General features: G+C 43.6%; 1 protein-coding gene across 1 annotated transcript; it reads right to left on the bottom strand.

The window, feature by feature from the left end:
- Positions 1 to 228: 228 nt before the first annotated feature.
- Positions 229 to 16,851, bottom strand: NELFB (negative elongation factor complex member B). Its single transcript, XM_073313737.1, has 13 exons — positions 16,687 to 16,851; positions 15,032 to 15,195; positions 14,751 to 14,850; positions 13,830 to 14,060; positions 12,416 to 12,601; positions 10,739 to 10,851; positions 10,048 to 10,150; positions 8,481 to 8,576; positions 6,673 to 6,815; positions 5,226 to 5,332; positions 4,430 to 4,571; positions 3,730 to 3,838; positions 229 to 3,461 (listed from the first exon to the last, which is right to left on the bottom strand). The coding sequence occupies exons 1-13, from the start codon at positions 16,786 to 16,788 to the stop codon at positions 3,324 to 3,326; spliced, it is 1,734 nt and encodes a 577-aa protein (XP_073169838.1). The 5' UTR covers positions 16,789 to 16,851; the 3' UTR covers positions 229 to 3,323.
- Between the last annotated feature and the right edge of the window lie 225 nt (positions 16,852 to 17,076).

Raw genomic sequence — 17,076 nt, 5'->3', positions numbered from 1 at the left:
TTATTCCCATTTTACAGCTAAGGAACTGAGACACAGAGTGAGGCCAAAATTATCAGAGGTGTCCACTAATTCCAGGTACCCAATGTGAGACATTTAGGGATTAAACACACACCACTGCATCTTTGCTGCCATGACTCATGGTCCACAACACCCAGACAAGGCAACATCTGTTCACATATGGAGGCACAATGAGAATTCATAATAAATAAATAAATAAATAAAAATTGCTGCTTGATAGTCTAGTTTTATTTTGCCAGGTGAGTCAAGAGTGGCAAGATCCAATACAAGAACACATTCAGACCCAAGGAAAGGAAAAGATCCACTGCAGACAGGATCTCTGAAGCAATACAGAGTTCCGAAGTCTGCACTCAGGGCCAGGGGGAACACAGAGAGAGAGAAAGTGCATCATAGACACAACTTCTAGTTGAGACTGTGTTGAGATTTTCCTTGAAACAGAAGTTTCTGTAATTTCTGGCAATAAAATGAAAGCGTTTTCATCTCCAAGTTTGCATAGCAATAGCTGCGGATAGAAGCAGACTCTCTAGGATGTTCACTTTTTGAAAAATTATCTAATTTTAAAAAATAAATATTTGAAAATTGGCCATTCTTGATACTCTACCCAGAGTGTTTCCCTTCTTTTTGCTCTTCTGTAACTTAAGAAATTCATAACTCCAATATTTTGAAGGCATAACCCTTCTTGCTCCAATCAGCACGCATCATACAAGCTATTTGAGCGTCAACATTTTGTATTTCATCTTTTCCTTTTGCAACAAGCCAACCCAACTGAGAGTATGGGTTATGCAGCTACTTCCATTCTCTACTGCTGCCAAGGTGCCCCCTCCCCAACCAAACCCCTGAGCCAGGGAAGGAGGGTGGCCAAGGAACAGAAGCAGCTGGGGAGTTGGGACGGATGGATGTGTGGTGGTCACTGGGGGGAAACCACATGGGGCCAGCATGCAGGCTGGTCGACTGTCCGTGATTTGCTAGCTGGGGAAACTCTGGCAGGAGAGCGGCTCTTCCAACAGCTTCAGATCCATGGTCTCCCTCTTGTCTGCAGTCAGCCTCAGATACCATTGCTCCTTGCTCTCCCTTCCCAAATTACAGGGAGTCAGGGAGGGTATGTGCCACAGGGTAGTTAGCAGCATATGGAATGGGGAGGGAGGGTGCACTGGGAGCAGGATTACTGGTATAGCAGCCGGGGGACAGGAGCAGTCCTAAAGCAACTAACTCTACTGCAGTACTAACCCTGAGTGACTGCCGCAACCATGGCCTAGCCCCAGTACATCAGAGGGAGTGAGGGAGAGAATAGAGAGATCACTGGACTGGAACTTAGAGACCTGGGTTCTATGCACAGCTCTGCCACTGACCTGCTAGGTGACCTCAGGTAAATCACGTCAATGCTTTGTTCCTCAGTTTCCCCAGTGAAATGGGGATGATGACGCTGACCTCCTTTGTAAAGCGCTTTGAAAGCTATTGATGAAAAACGCTTGAGAACAATTAGGTGTTTTTATTACAGAGCTGTGTCCTGGAGGCAGAAATTGAGCCCGTGGCTCCAGGAAACCCCATCCTGGCATACACACACTTTCTCCAATGCCACCCCTCAAACATGGGAGTAGCTTCCCGTAAAACATCTGCAAGGTTTTTCCTCCTGCAGGCTCCTCTCTGCAGTGATGTCTACAAAAAGAATTAACAGTGGTTAGGCAGCTGCTGTGCTGTGGTTGCTACTTTCCATGCTGACCACTGTTTCCTTGTACTCCCCTGTCCCTTTGGTGCAGCCCTTTGAGGGCAGGGATAGTCTTGTTATGAGCCCATGGCCCCTCTGGTGGTATGTTGGCTCATGCAAACCATCTCCAAGTGCCTAACCACCACAAGCATGGAGTGAGGGGACTTGGGTGGCCCTCTGCTCAGTGCAGCTAGCCTCCAAGGGGCCAGCCCACATATCTGCGTTCCATTGCTCCACTTCAGCGGCAGCGCCAGAGCCCCCTCGACCAATGAGGCAAGAGATGGCAAATGGCAGGTTGGCCAGTAAGGAGCCTCAAGGGTCCCGCAGTTGGCCAGGAGCTGTACTGGACTAGACGACCTCTTGATGGCCCTTCCAGTCCTATGATTCTATGGTCTTTGGACCATCGGGAGTATCAAGCACTGCTCACTTTGGACTGGGGACCTCAGTCACCTGCTGGCAGCAACTCAACACATCTGCCCCGTTCCTACTAATGTCCTGAGTTTCCAGGTCCCAGTGATGGCCCCAGTAGACGCTGCCACAGCATCAGGGCAGCATCATGTGAGGATGAAGGGGAGTGACCTCGTGGACGCTCTTCAGTACAAAGCGAGTCAACCAGCCTGAGCTAGGGAGATGGGTACAAATATTGAGGGGAGATGTGAGAGTGATGGGAGGTGCAGCCTGCCTGTGACTCTGGGTTCTGAGAAGCCCCCCTTGGGACCAGACCCCACATGGCCAGAAATCCTGGGGCTCCACAAAAAGCATGCCTTTAAATTGAAACTCCTGATCTTTTCCAACCCTCTCCTCTCCTTCCTACTGGGGCTGCTGTCCAAGGTCCGGGATGGCTGCCAATTACCAGTTGCCGTGAAATAAACTGGGGATCAGGTTGGTGAACAGCCAACCCCTGACATCAGAAGCAGGTGCCTAACTTGTCAGGTGCACTACAACTATGTCACCCCCTATGTCTAAGGGCGATCCATAAACCCAAAGAGGGAGCTGTAATTAGGCCCTGCCCTGGCTGTCCTGCTCTCATGGGGATTGGCCAATAGGTATGCACAGCACTTGTCTCCATGAGGTCACAGGGAAGCAGCAGTTTTGAACAATATATAAAATCTGCAGCCTTGTTCCCTTTTGTTGAGAACCATCTCTCAGCTTTAAAGACCCAAAGAAGCAAGCTGGGGGCAAAGAGAGAAACTGCTCAGACTTCAAGGGTTTGCTCCCTCTGCCTGATTACACAACCAGGGTTTTACTGCCCCAGAAAATTGTAAGTCTAAAAATGCAAGAAGATACAGAGGTTTAAAAATAAGACTTGTCTTTTGAAAAAAATTATACAAGCTGGGTAGATCCACAAGAAGCTACCTATCTATCCTTAGGCAAAGTAAACCTATGCAACACACTGCATACTGAGCCTTCTAGCCAGCAAGAGACAGTGCTCAAGGACAAACTGCAGTGTCTGACAATGTCCTGCTTCTGCAAAAGGTTCAGTGGTTTTCGGTAAGTTTCCACCATGGTAGCCAGAGACACTTAGCAGTACATTGAAACGCCTCCACTCTGCAGGACGCAAAGGTTAGTTTCTCTTATCTCAGAGTCCCGCTCATGTGGCTCAGAGCGAGGCTGGGGTGGGCACTGTGGGCAAAGTCAGTTCCATGGATGGAGTTTCAGCCACCGGGGCTGGACTGGGTTTGCGAAGCTCCAGTTTCTCGCTGAGCTGGTTATAAAGATCCTTCACAGCTTCGCCGCTCTATGGAATGAGCATTGGGAAAACAAACAAACGAAAGAAGAGTCACACTTCATTCTCGCTGTTACTAGCTGGAACAGTAAGTACTAGGACTACTGGGAGTGTTTCAACACAGAGGAAAGTGGGAAGAGTAAGTCATGATATAATTAAGTCAATACTCCAGACACTCTGAAAGCTGCTAGTCTAAACAGAACATAAGCCCTGGTAAGCAGCTTCAGGGAATGCAGTTGCCTTCATCTGCAATTACTTTTCCTTTTGTGACCCTTCTTACCTGCTTGGTAGGTTCCAAAGCCTTCTGGAGTGATTCTAATTTGGTAGGTGCCACTTTGTGATGCAGGTGAAGTAGCAATCTTAGCACGTGTCTATGGACGTTCTCTTTTCTGTAAAGAGCAATTGTAAAGTGGTGAAACCAATGTACAGAACACAACCACACGTTAGAGAGAAAGCTACAGCAACAACATCAGAGCAGTGCCTGGGTGTTCAAACACTGGGAGTTTTGTTCTCAATCATCAAAAATACTTAAGTTGTAAAGGAATTGCTTGCATGCTACAGGATGTTATGCTTCTATAGGCTTGCCAGGAATTAATACAAGCATTTAGAACTACTAACAGGTTATTTATGTGCATTTATAAATTAGAGAGCTGAAGTTAAATCTAACGTTTAAAGCAGAAATTCGATCTGCTACTGCACTGTAAGGAGGATGTTGCCCCACTGCACCTTCTGTCTCTGAATAACAATTTAGGGTTTGTGTAATCATTTATAATCAACACTTTCTCTTTTCAGCTATTTTATTGCTACAGAATTGGTTGCAAAATCTAAACATATAAAAAACCACCGCAACGGCTATCATAGTCTTTCCAGTGTGAGCTAAGTGAAGAGTCTGCAGACAGGCTAAACAATAGCTCAGAGAGGTGTGAACTGTCTCATTCATCTTGTAAATATTGTGCTTTCTGAAGAAGGATGTCAGTTACCTTGAGCAGGCAGTGAGGAAGAACCCATCAAAGAGACTGGTACAGAAGTCCTCCAGCGCAAATTCATCACCCAACAACGTGAGGTTACCGGTGAGCAGGTGCAGGAAAATATCACTGAAGGCCAGGTCACTGAATGTCTCAGCTGCACAACACGAAGGACAATGACTAACAGGCAGGCAAGCATTTGCCTGAAAGCTTTACCATATTAGCAGAAGACGAGCCTGCTGAAAAACTTTCTGTGCACTTTTCTGACTGGCCACTGCAGGTGGCTCACTACCCTACCTAGGTATAAAGGGAGGTGGGAAAGAACCCAGGATGTGGGCTGAGCAGCCACTGAGGAAGAATTCTGGGAGCAGCTAAGCCTGGGCTACATTCGGTGTTGTTTCATTGCGAGTTCCTTTTTTGGATAAAGTGGAAAGTTCTGATCCACTGAAACTTTTGGGGACTGTTTAGAGCAGGAAGCTACCAGCTCAGAGAGACAATTTATCTTCTAGTAATATTCCAACCAGCCTACAGCTAATCACATTGCTAGTACAGTGACTTTCATCCAAGGAATTACAAACATTCAAGAATCTTCACAAAACTCCTGCTTGGTAGGAAAACATCACCACTGAACAGGTAAGTAAACTTGCGGGACTTGCAAAGGCTCACACAGTGAATCACTAGCAGACCTGAAACTAGAATCCAAGAGTTGTCAACACTAACCACACTCATCCCCAAGGCCCTTATATTCCTCCTTCTAGGCCTTCTATATATGACAAGTGGGTACAAAACGTAAGAGGAAAACAAGACTCACCTAGTGCTGGCAGGAGCCTGAGAAAAGCATTCTTGTTCCTCTGTTTAGTTATGTGAAGTATGTAATATAGCCCAACCTCACAGGCTATTCTGTGCTCCTGAAGGAATCTGTTATGGCACAAAGAAAGTTTCTTAACCAATAGAACAAGAACCCATATACTAAAGAGGACCTTAAGAAGACAAAAAGAAAAGGAGTACTTGTGGCACCTTAGAGACTAACCAATTTATTTGAGCATAAGCTTTCGTGAGCTACAGCTCATGCGCAGATAAATTGGTTAGTCTCTAAGGTGCCACAAGTACTCCTTTTCTTTTTGCGAATACAGACTAACACGGCTGTTACTCTGAAACCTGTCATTAATGTGATGGTCCACCTCTGTGGGCCAGGCCTATATAAAAATCAACAGTAAGAAATATTGCTCCACCCAGGTTGCTTCAATGTTTTCAAATAGAGAGGACACAGAGAACATGATAAGAGGATGACACAGGCGCCATTTCCTTGAAAATGAGGGCAAAACAATCTGATGTGCCTAGTTTAAAAACAGTGGTGACGATCAGTCACTCACACCTCCCTAATTCCGTTACTGCTGAGCAGCAGCCATGTGTGTTAGTCACAGAACTATTCTCTTTCTAACCACTATGAAGGCCTGAACTGATCTTCATTCTTCCATGGGTAACCAAATCTTTAAGTAATATAGCAAACCTCTTGTGCTTTCACTCCAAGGTCTCTTTAACCCACTTATGCACCACCTGGTTTAAGCAGCAGTAGCTCATGGTTGGTTAATTTTGGCAATATGTTACACAGCGAAATTTTCTTTTTAATGTCAGCTCTGCTTACAACTGACTCTCCTCAGTAGGGTCCATGTAGAAATAACTCAGGCCAAAGGCACCAAGACAATATTATTCTATTCTCATAGGCCCCGATTCAGCACAGGCCTAACTTTATAGTCAGTGTGACTACTCGTGTACTTAAAGTACCCTGCTGAATCAGGTCCTTAGTGTTTTATTCTGTTTCTTGTGCAGTTGACTTTCAATCTGAGCCCTTGATTAAAAGGCCACAGTATTTGAGCTCTCTGACTGGAAACTTCTAAACTGGACAGCACCCTCACTGACTCCAAAGCAGCGCTGCCTCTCTCATACTTCTTGCCAGAGATCCCTTCTATTGATCTATTCAAGATCTGTAGTTTTTCTGGTGTCTTTTTAATCAAGTGTTCCACTGACAGAGCTACATGAATGGAACTGAAGCCTTGAATTAATTAGGGTTAATTCTTTTCTCTTAATTGTGCCAGGCTTCTTCTATAGTATAGCTTAGCTACCTAAAACTACATCTATTTTACAAATTACTTCAGTGTAACTTACATCACACAGAAGTGTGAATAATGATGTAGTGTGGACATAGCCTAATGCTTTGCTTTGAAAAAGGATCTAATGTATGTAGGTTGATGACATACTTGGTAAAAGCTTCGGGAATGGTGCTGGGGTAGGGAATTGGCCCTTTCTCTTCTGATGGCAGTTTCTGATCTACGTTGAATGTGTAGTCATCCACCACAAAAGACATCAGCATCGGCAAGAACTTGGTGATCAACTCATGTTCCTTAGAGGGGGAAAAAAGCCATTGCAATATAAAAAAAACAAACAGTCTGCATGTATGTAATTTTCCATCCAAGAATCTCAAAGTATTTAGGTAAGCATGTAACATTCCCATCATACAGCTAGAAAAACTAAGGTAAACCATTTACCTATGACCAGACAGCATATCAATGGTAGACAGGAACATAAAACACTGGTATCCAGACACCAAGTCCCTGCTCTAACCACTGACCTCTCTTTTCATGTCCTCCAGTAGAATATAAAGAGTTAATCAGAAAACTATCCTTCACTTTGTACACAAAAAAACTATTGAATGAATTTTTTGCTGTAACAGAATTACCCGGTGATATACACATCTGGTCTAGAGCACCTTATCCTATATTATTGCAAGTGCTGGACACAGAGGGTCTGGGTAAGGACAGAGCAGTATGGTAATGAGTACAAGTCATCTTGCTAATTCCCTGAACCAGTATTAACCATTACACACTTAGTCATGCTCCCAGGAGGAGTGCCAGGGGAAAGTTCACACTCATTTCCTCCATGCCCACAGCAGTTGAAAATTACTTATTTTATATCAAATTAAAACAACGGGAAGTGGCAGCGTACGGAACCACAAAAAGGTCATTAAAAACGAAGCAGGTTATGGAGCTTTCTCCATACAGCACCAACAGGTGAAGAAGGAACCTTTCAATTAAGCTATGAGGTAAGCCCAGGCTCTGTCGAGGGCCATGCAAGTACCTAATCACCTTAGTATCTGACTATTCATGCACAACCACCTCAGGTGCTGAAGCAATTTGTATAGTAGGGGGTGCTGAGAGCCATTGAACCAAACTGGAAACCCTGTATGTGATGGAAACCACTTCAAGGCAGGGGGTGCAGTTGCACCCCTAGTTCCAGCACCTATGCAAACACCTATGGAAAATGTACATCATGGAGGTAAACGTGCAGTCAGCTAGTAGTTTATACGGTCAATGCCTCAATCACCCTCCCTGGGAAGAGCTGTCCCACTTTGCAGCACAGAACAGAAACCGCAGTGGAATTTTTAGAGGTCCTCCCACTGCCCAGTATTGTGGTTAACCTCTCTTCTGTAGATAGCTGAATAGAACTTCTCCAAGAGCTACCAAACCTGTTCAGAGTGCAGGCCAGAGGGAACGTGGCAGGAGGGTCACTTGAGCGATCCAAAATATGCTTCCAGGGGTGGACTGTGCTACCTCCACACCATCCCTATCACAACACTGGGGAGGCAGAAGTGCTAGCCCCTGAACGACAATGCAATGAGCTGCTATCACACTTCAGGGCCAGCCCCAGAAATACTATTTTCACATTCATTCTGATCTACAGTCTCACCATTGTGGGCAGAGATCCCGGGAGTTATGAGCCATTGGTGCTGAATTTGTTAGAGGTAAAACTGAGATATAAAGAAGTTAAAGCCCAGATGTTCAAGACTGCAAAAAAAAAAAAGGGGGGGGGCGGGATTTCCAAGAGGACCCACTTGTGTACACTCCCAACCTATTGGTGCATGCAAATGCAAGGTGTCATCTGTACAATCAGGACATTTACAAATTCTGCAAGTGCTTATTAGAGGCATTTGGAAAAGGTGACACTGAGGAGTCTTTGAGAGAGGGGAAGACAAAGAAATCAAAGAGGAAATACTCTTCAAGAAGCTTACCATTTTAGGCTCCCTGAAGACTTGGCTGTCAATCATGTCCCAGGCTCCCTGTCCCAGAGACAACATCCTTAGCAGCAACAAGAGGTCTGGACTTTCCTGGAAATTCAAATTTAATAAAAGTTATGTTCTTCCACAATTCTGTACATGTTGGAGATTTATTTGGAAGTCATTTATATTCAGTGGTTTTCTTGGATTCAGAAGCATTATCCAGAGACATTAGATCACAAATACTGCTAGGGGATGTCAATTTCTATGATTTAAATAATGAATTATAGCTCAGAGGGCCCCAAACAGCTGCAAATGCTACAGAACACACCTCATTGTAACCTTTTACAGTGTGCTTGGAGATATTCAGGCCATCTGATCAGACAATTGGCTAGAGAACTTTCAAAAACAATTTGACATAATAAAGTACAATATGTGGCAGAATGAAACTATACGTGTTTGTCAGTAAATATCCAATACAGAGTGTTTAAAAATGATATTAGCCTTTTTGCAAGCTTGAAAGGATAAAAATAAATGATTTAATTTGACAATGAAAAAGCAGTGCAAGAGATGAAATATAGGAAGGGTTTATTTTAGATCCTTGTATGGTTCCCATCATAGGATCTGAGTCCTGATCCACTGGGGGCAAAGATTCACGTTCTTGTTGCACAGACTGTGAGTACTCAGTTCATACCAGGGAAACTGAGGATACAAACAGCAGACCGCATTCTAAGTCCTTTCTAGGGCTGAATGGTAGTCACTTGCCAGCCAACATTACCGATGTAATTCTGCCTCCCCTGCCAAACAGGGGGAGCCAAACACAGCATTACAGAGAGCGAGTGCCTCACAAAATTAAGTGTATAATCTTCTTCTCCGAGTGGCTGATGTAAATGTAGAGCAACAACTGTAATTTTACATTCAGATGGGTCAATCAAGTGTACAAGAAAAATAACTCTCCAGTTACACCATTCAGCAGGAATTGACTTTATTTTATCCCCCTACCATCAGCAAAGCAAGACACCAAGTTTAGCACAGGGAGTAAAGAATGCTGTAACTGAAGCAGGAATTCAAGTAGACAGAAAGCAGTTGCCTGCAAGTATGCATAATTAGAAGAGCATGTAGCTAGTAGAGAGTGAAAAAAGTTAAGGGGCACTGTCAACTTGGAAAAATCACATTTGTCTGAAAATTGTGTACCTACCATAAAAAGAAAAGGAGTACTTGTGGCACCTTAGAGACTAACCAATTTATTTGAGCATAAGCTTTCGATGAAGTGAGCTGTAGCTCACGAAAGCTTATCCTCAAATAAATTGGTTAGTCTCTAAGGTGCCACAAGTACTCCTTTTCTTTTTGCGAATACAGACTAACACGGCTGTTACTCTGGTACCTACCATAATTACACGACACCTAAAATTACTACAAAATGTATGTTTTTCCGCTTTTTCAGTTTACCTGTGCATTTGACAGCACACAGTCTCATTGGTTCTCCTGTATTGTCAGTCAGTTTCTCCCTTGCTGTAAAATGCAGTCTCATTATAACCAGAACAGGGCTCATTTGTAATCTGTGCAGGTTTCTCAGACTCACCCTGGGTAAGGTGTCTTGCCCAACCAGCTCTTGCAGATGCCGTATGGTACTCAGAGCTAAGGTGTTAATGGCAAAGGGATCACACAAGATCATTGATAAATCCCTGAAGGGAAACAGAACCACAAATGCATTTTATATATACACTAACAAACCCCATGGCCCAACCACAAACCCAGCCATAGACTACCTGCTTCTCAAGAAAGTATTTGTATTGGAAAAAACAACCTTGGTCATGTCCATTTCTTGTTGTTCAACCTGTCCAATCTGAGACACTATACATAGGCTCAATGTATATTTAAAGGGAGACTGCCAGGTTAAAAACCTATGAGGGAAGGAAGACATGCAGCAAAAACTATAATGATAAAACCTAATTGATTATATCAACTGAAATATGTTTCTGCCTTAGATCACTAATTAGATGCTTAAAAGTGGTGAGTCCCGCCTGAAAAAAAAACAACAACCTCTTTAACTTTTATTTTACAGGCCACTGATTAGAGTTACAGGTTACTGGGACAGGATACTGAGAATAAACCTGTCTTGCTGAATGCACTAAGAAGGACTGTGTTTGGCAATGATTGGTTTTGTTACTAGACACTTGTGGAGAATTAACAACTGAAGTAATTCTCAGCCATTCTGGATAATGGGAGCAATCCCTGTCAATCCCTCAGTTTCATGAGCCTGAACTGCTCACCCCAGTACTTGTTCTTGTCCTTTCTTCACTCCATCCAGAAACCCTTGCAGCTCTCGAGCTCGCTTGTTATCCACAAACTTCTCCCGAATGCAGGCATCTAAGCACCAGGTGAACTGCAAAGAAAGGAAACGTTGATGACACACTCATGGCAACTCCTCTAAACTAGCATTACAATATATGAATCACCTCAAGGCGTCAAAGTAACACTGTTGGCTCGATATTTAATTAAATACACCTTTAAAGGCATAAGCCTTTCCTACCGTCCCCAACAGTTGTACAGGAGGCTGCAACATTAGATACACCAAACATAAGTTTTAAGACTCTTGCCGACTTTTCAAAGGCTTCAGATCTAGTGACAAAACAGGTCGTTAATCGGCGAGCCTTTTACATTAAGCTCCTGCAGGTATTCGAATTATATTCAAATGCCTCCATCAGTGCAACAGAACATGGGTTCATGTGGCAGCATGTGAAGGGGGAAGACAAAGTTTCCCATCCACACAAACAGCATCAACCTCTGACCAGCAGTATCTGCTGCTTGTACAGTCCTGTGTGTGTTGGGAAGTTCTAGAGGGAGTTGGATGTCAGGAGCAGAGGAAGCCCAGCAGACATCCAAACACCCAAGATCGCTCTATGAAGCTGCTGTACAGCAGGTTCAACTGGCATCACCTTTTCCTCTCCCACAACAAGCACTGCCTGAAAATTAACACGTACTATATACCATGTAGTATGTGAACATATCTCATGGCCATACATGAAGGAGTACATGGTAACTGAGGGGGCAATATCACTTGGTGGTAAAAACATGGGATTGGAAGTCAGATGATCCGGATTTTATTCCTGGCTCTGCCACTGACGTACACTGGAAATTTGGACAAGCCATAACCCCTATGTGTTGGTCTCCCCGTCCATATTAAAACCACATAATCCTCACAACGATGTTGTGGGTCTTGATCAATTCATGTTTCTGAAGTGCATGGAGCCCACTGTGCAGGTGCTAAATATATTTCTCATCACTGGTATCTTTTCTTCAGAAACACACATCGCATGAGAAATAAACCTTGTAAATAATGTAACCAGGACAGAAGTGTAGAGAATAGAATGTGACTCTGCATTTATAGTGGATGAATGACTTAATTCACACTATAAATGCCAATGCAGGGCTAAATAAGCTAGCAAAACTTCTTATATTTTAATAATTATTAATTTTAGCTCTTTATATTTCAAGATCCATAGCACTTCACAAACTAAACTAATGAAATGCGATCACTTCTGGGCAAAGACCATCAGGTTGTGCATAGGACTATGCACAACAAGGAGGGGAAGGAAACTTTGTCCAAGAACACTGGGGCAAACCAATGGCATGAACTTTGTTTTTGGCAGCATCCATGTAGGTGAGATGGTACACTGCTTTTTAAGATTTTATACCAAGCACCACAGACAGCATGATGAACAATTTATCTACCACGCAAAGACAAAGGGCTTTGTTAACACTGCTGGGATTTGAACCTGTCATTCCAAGGACTATAAGAATTTCAGACTTGAGGTTTGAACCGCTTTCTATGCCTGAAGATAATATCCCTTCTGGGTTATTGACCTTCAAGGCAGCAGGCACAAATGAGAGCTGCTCAGACTGAAAATTCCAAAGTACCACTTGTGCCTGGTCCATCTATTCATTACCTTGTGACAGGGGTCAACAGTACAGATCTCGCTGATGTCCAGGTCATGCAGCGACATCAGGAGCTCTGCCCGTAGCGTGCAGTAATGGACATTCCTCGTCCGAAGGAACAATGTTCTTAGGAACTGTAGCACCATGTCATATAGCTTCACATTCTTCCCAATCATCTGTGTCAGCTTCTGAACCACCTAAAGCCCAAATGGAAAAACGCACACTTAGTACCAAAAGATTTTCCTACATGACAGCTTTCAAACTATTTCATTATTTGCCCCATCAGTTGTGGAATGCCTGAACTAAAACATACAGCTTTAAAAGACATTTCACACCAGACTTTTTCAGCATTTCAACTCCATTTGTGCTTTAATTGTTTTTTGTCTAGACTTTTGTAATTGCAAGACCTTCTGTTCCCTTTGCTAAACAATCTGATCTGTTATACCAAGTATACCAGTAGGAATTACTTTTGTTGTAAAAGTGATCTTACGGTTTTATACTGCCATCTATCACCATAGTTCCAGAGTGCCCACCACGTAAAATCAAAAGTAATAACAAAGTCCCTAGAGACTTCATGGAGTATCTGGCATTCCTCCCTTTTTGGAGTAAAAACACTGCTTAGGGCATAGATGTTGGTTTTTTTTTTGTTTTTTGTTTTAACATTTTAATAAAATGCTTATAGTGGGAGTGTCTAAAAGCCCCACTGCAACAGGCACTCTACAATTACATAGGAAGGCACAATCCCTGCCCTGAAGAACTTACAACTGAGTTTAAGACAAGTTAACGAGGTAGTATGCAGCAGGAGGGAAGAGTGGCTGAGGCGAAGGGAACATTAATAAGATCACACTGTCCCATAGGCTAGCTACATATGCAGCTTTTGAGGCTTCTTCCCAAGTTTTTGTTGAACTATTACAATTTCCTTCAAAAACAAAATAAAAATGGTAAAACCCCCAAATCCCTGATTTAACCGCCAAGGGTGCTTAGATACTGTAACGATGGGCATGGGATTAAATCCCAGACTGATAAACAGAACTGGGGGAAAATATTATTGGCTAAACATTTTGTTTAGCTATTTAAATGTTATTTTAAAAAATCTGCTTAAACAAAAGATTAACCTATTACTTTATGTCATGAGGTGCTATTCTAATATAACAATACTGAACATTATGTTTATTTGTAACTATTAAATATAAGATTGACCTGTTGATTTGATTAAGAATTGTTTAATGAAGATGAACTAACATTAAATAACTAGCCAAAATATTTAAATAATTTTTTTCAGGTGGTAGCAAAGTTGTAAGGCCAGATGGACACTCAATTATCTGATGATGCTGGCAGTATAGGAACCCAATATGCTCTCTTTTCAAGACAGAGATTGGAGAATTCCATTCCAAACTTCACTGTAAAAGTTCTCCCTGCTGTTACCTCTCCCTGACGTCTCATTTTTGGAGAGGGACTGAAGAAGTTGTGCAAGACAGAGAGATCACTACTAAAGAGAGTGTTTTCTTTCTCCAGGATGTACTGTTTCAGCAATGGGGACACCTCATCACCAAACAGAGCTTGGTTATCCTGCCAGATCTGGCGCTTCACCTCCACGGCACATGCTTTGTATAAATCCTTATCCGCCATCACTAACTTCAGTTTCTTTTCAGGGACCTGTAAACAACAGTGCAGTGTCAGTAAAGAATTTAGGGGTTCACCTACCTGACTATTAAAATGGTAGGTAGTTGACTATAAGGCAGATCTAAATCACAACCTTGCATTGGCCAGTAACATCTACAACCAGTGCAATTAAAACCCAAGGCAACAGCAGAGACCCTTCTTTCATGACCCTGCCCCTTCAATACCACCCTGGTTTTAAAAGTATTTAGCTTCTTAGAGAAGGCATCACATTAGCACTAGTACAGGTTTTGAAGCTATTACATTAAAGATGCAGTAGTGCCTTAAATGAAGAGTTGTTTCCTTTTAAGTACCCTTTTCCAGAAATATTGCCCCTTTTTGAAATCTAGCTGCATCCTTAAAATACTTGCCATATAAATCAGTTCTGGAAAAATCCCCTACCACTGAGCTCAAACTATTTTTGGGAAGGATGGGGGGGGGGCATGCACATTTTAAAAACAGAAGAACAAACTTCTCTCTCTAATTAGTGTGTACTTTATGAAATATGAAAATATGAAATGCTTTTGAACTACATTAAATTAACTGATATGAGAATCAAACAAAGCATAAGCCAAATTATCTACCAGTGAATGATAAATTGACTGAAGAGTTTGCAAACGTGGCATACAGCCCAGCTAACAGCAGAGAATGAAAGGGGCTGTAACCAAGAGATGCAAGAGATTTTACCTTGGGCAGGTGTTTCATGACACACATCACCACAGGCTGTATAGATGGCATCTTGACCAAGGAAAAGCTTTTCTCCAGCAGATCCTCCAGCTTTTTGTATCTGGAAACATGCAAGCAAGAAAAGTTGCCAGGTAAAGTTTTCACAACTCCTGAGTGACTCTTTAGGGTCCTAAGCGCTTAAGTCACTTTTGAAAAAGAGCTTAAGTCACTTAAGCTTTCTGAAAACTTTACCTGCCATGATTAATTTTGAAATTAATTTCTAATGATGATCAGTAACACACCTTTCCTCAACCTTTCCTTCTGAGGCAATGGCTGAAACTCTCTCTAGCAATTTCTCTCTCAGCTCATCAAATACAGACTGATGAAATTCCAGCCTAGGAGTACCATGGAGGTCCAAGAATGGCAGAGCAGACTGGAGAGAGGGCAGAAGGACTCCATTTTCTGTCTAGCAAAACAAACACCATACAGAGTTATAAGTTTGGATTAAACACAAATTCTTGCTGGCAATAAATAACAAGAGACAGTACTAAAATGACTTATGTTAAGAAAAAGTAAGCACTCAGCTCAATTTAAATGGTCATTATTGAGTAAGAAACAATATAACATTTTAAAAAAAGTCCTTAGTTATGTTACTAGCACTAGCATAATACTATTAATGATGAAATAACTTAAAAGTCTAGTACACTTTTCATCACTGATGCCATTTATTTACTTTTTAACTCAACAATGAAGACAGACTAGCAAGTTTCCTTTTCTAGTTCTCATGCAATAGTGCAACACTAAAATGTGGACACACTAGCATAACAGAGTCCTTGTCCATCCCTCTGACTCCTAGGCACAGGTAGTAAACAGTGCAGAGGACTATTTATTTGTTTAAAAAGTATTGCTCCATTAAAATTTATCCATTTGTATACAAAAACATTCACAAGGTTTTTTTTTATTTTAATTATCCTTAAATCTGGGGCATGAAGTACCTTACAATGTTTCTCTAATCATTCAACAATCTACCAGGACTTTTAAAACGTATGCATTTGGCTAGCTTATGCTAAACTCCATTAACCCAATTTTATTATCTAAATATATAAACTGCCACTGCCGAAATATACCAAAGCTTTATGCCCCAATCCTAAAAACACTGAAGCATTGTGTAACTACACATGCAATAGTTCCATGAAGTTTTAGAGATGCCACTTAACATACACAGTCAGCTTCCATTTGTATTACAGAAAATTACATTGCAGAGGTGAAAAGATACTACAGAGCGCCACTGTGTTAAGAGCCAAGAGTAACCAAAGCTTCCTTTTCACATTTCATCCTGTGTTAAGCTGCAAAAAACCCAAACCTGAAAGCTACTCTCACAACTGTCAAATCCTATTCAATTGGGAGAGAGACTCCCTTCATTTTAAAAGCTGCTTTTTAAGATTCTCCTTGTGATGGGGGCCTCCAACGTTTGTCTCAATTATGACATTAAAAAAAAATATCCTGGATCGATTTTAAAATCCCTCATTGAAGTTGCCCCACAACTCGTCTGCTAGATCTGGCCGGAGAGCAAATGAGGCTGCAATACAACAGGAGGATGACCGGCGGTGAGAAAGTTAAGCCCATGTCCAGCAGCAGGCAGAGGCCGGGATCAGAAACAACTAGAGGTGTCAGAGGACAGGACCCTGCGGCCACCGGACACCACCACGATGGGATGTCACGGCATCCGCAACCCTTTTTACCGAGGAGTTATCAGCTCCGCCCCCCCAAGTCCTGGGACCTCGGCCCTGAACGACCCCACCGGGGCGGGAGGCCGCCCGAGACCCAACTGAGAGCTCCGGCCGCTGCTGGGGCAGAGCAACGCCAGCCCCGGGGAGCCCCCATCCGGGTATGCCCCCCCCCCGGGGGTCGTCGCCCCCGCAGCCCCTGCCCCCGCCCCCCGGGCCGCGCTCCCCACCTGGAACTGCTCGATGGCCTTGAGCGGCTCGGTGCAGTTGGTCAGCGTCTCCTTCAGGTCCTCCCCATTGGCCACCCCCAGCTCCTGCAGCCCCGCGAACATGGCGGCGGGCCCAGCCGGGTCGGGCCCCCCCCCGCTAGTGCCCGTAGGGTCGGCCCGGTCCGTTCCCGCTGTCGCCCCCCAGCCCTGTCGGGTCCGACGCTGTCCCCGTCCCCCCCCGAAACTGCTCCTCGGCGCGCAGGTTCCGGGCTGCGGCGGGAGGGGCTAGGAGCCGGCTCCGCCTTGCCGCAGGCCTGCGGGGCGCCCTTGAGCGCCCAGGGCTCTCAGGGCCCGTTCCCCGTAGATCCCCCCCGGGTGCTGCCTGCTCCCCTGGCTATAGAGACCCCAGAG

The sequence above is a fragment of the Lepidochelys kempii genome, chromosome 16, assembly GCF_965140265.1.
Source record: "Lepidochelys kempii isolate rLepKem1 chromosome 16, rLepKem1.hap2, whole genome shotgun sequence".
NCBI classification, from domain to species: domain Eukaryota; kingdom Metazoa; phylum Chordata; order Testudines; family Cheloniidae; genus Lepidochelys; species Lepidochelys kempii.
This window is presented reverse-complemented; position numbering and strand designations above follow the sequence as displayed.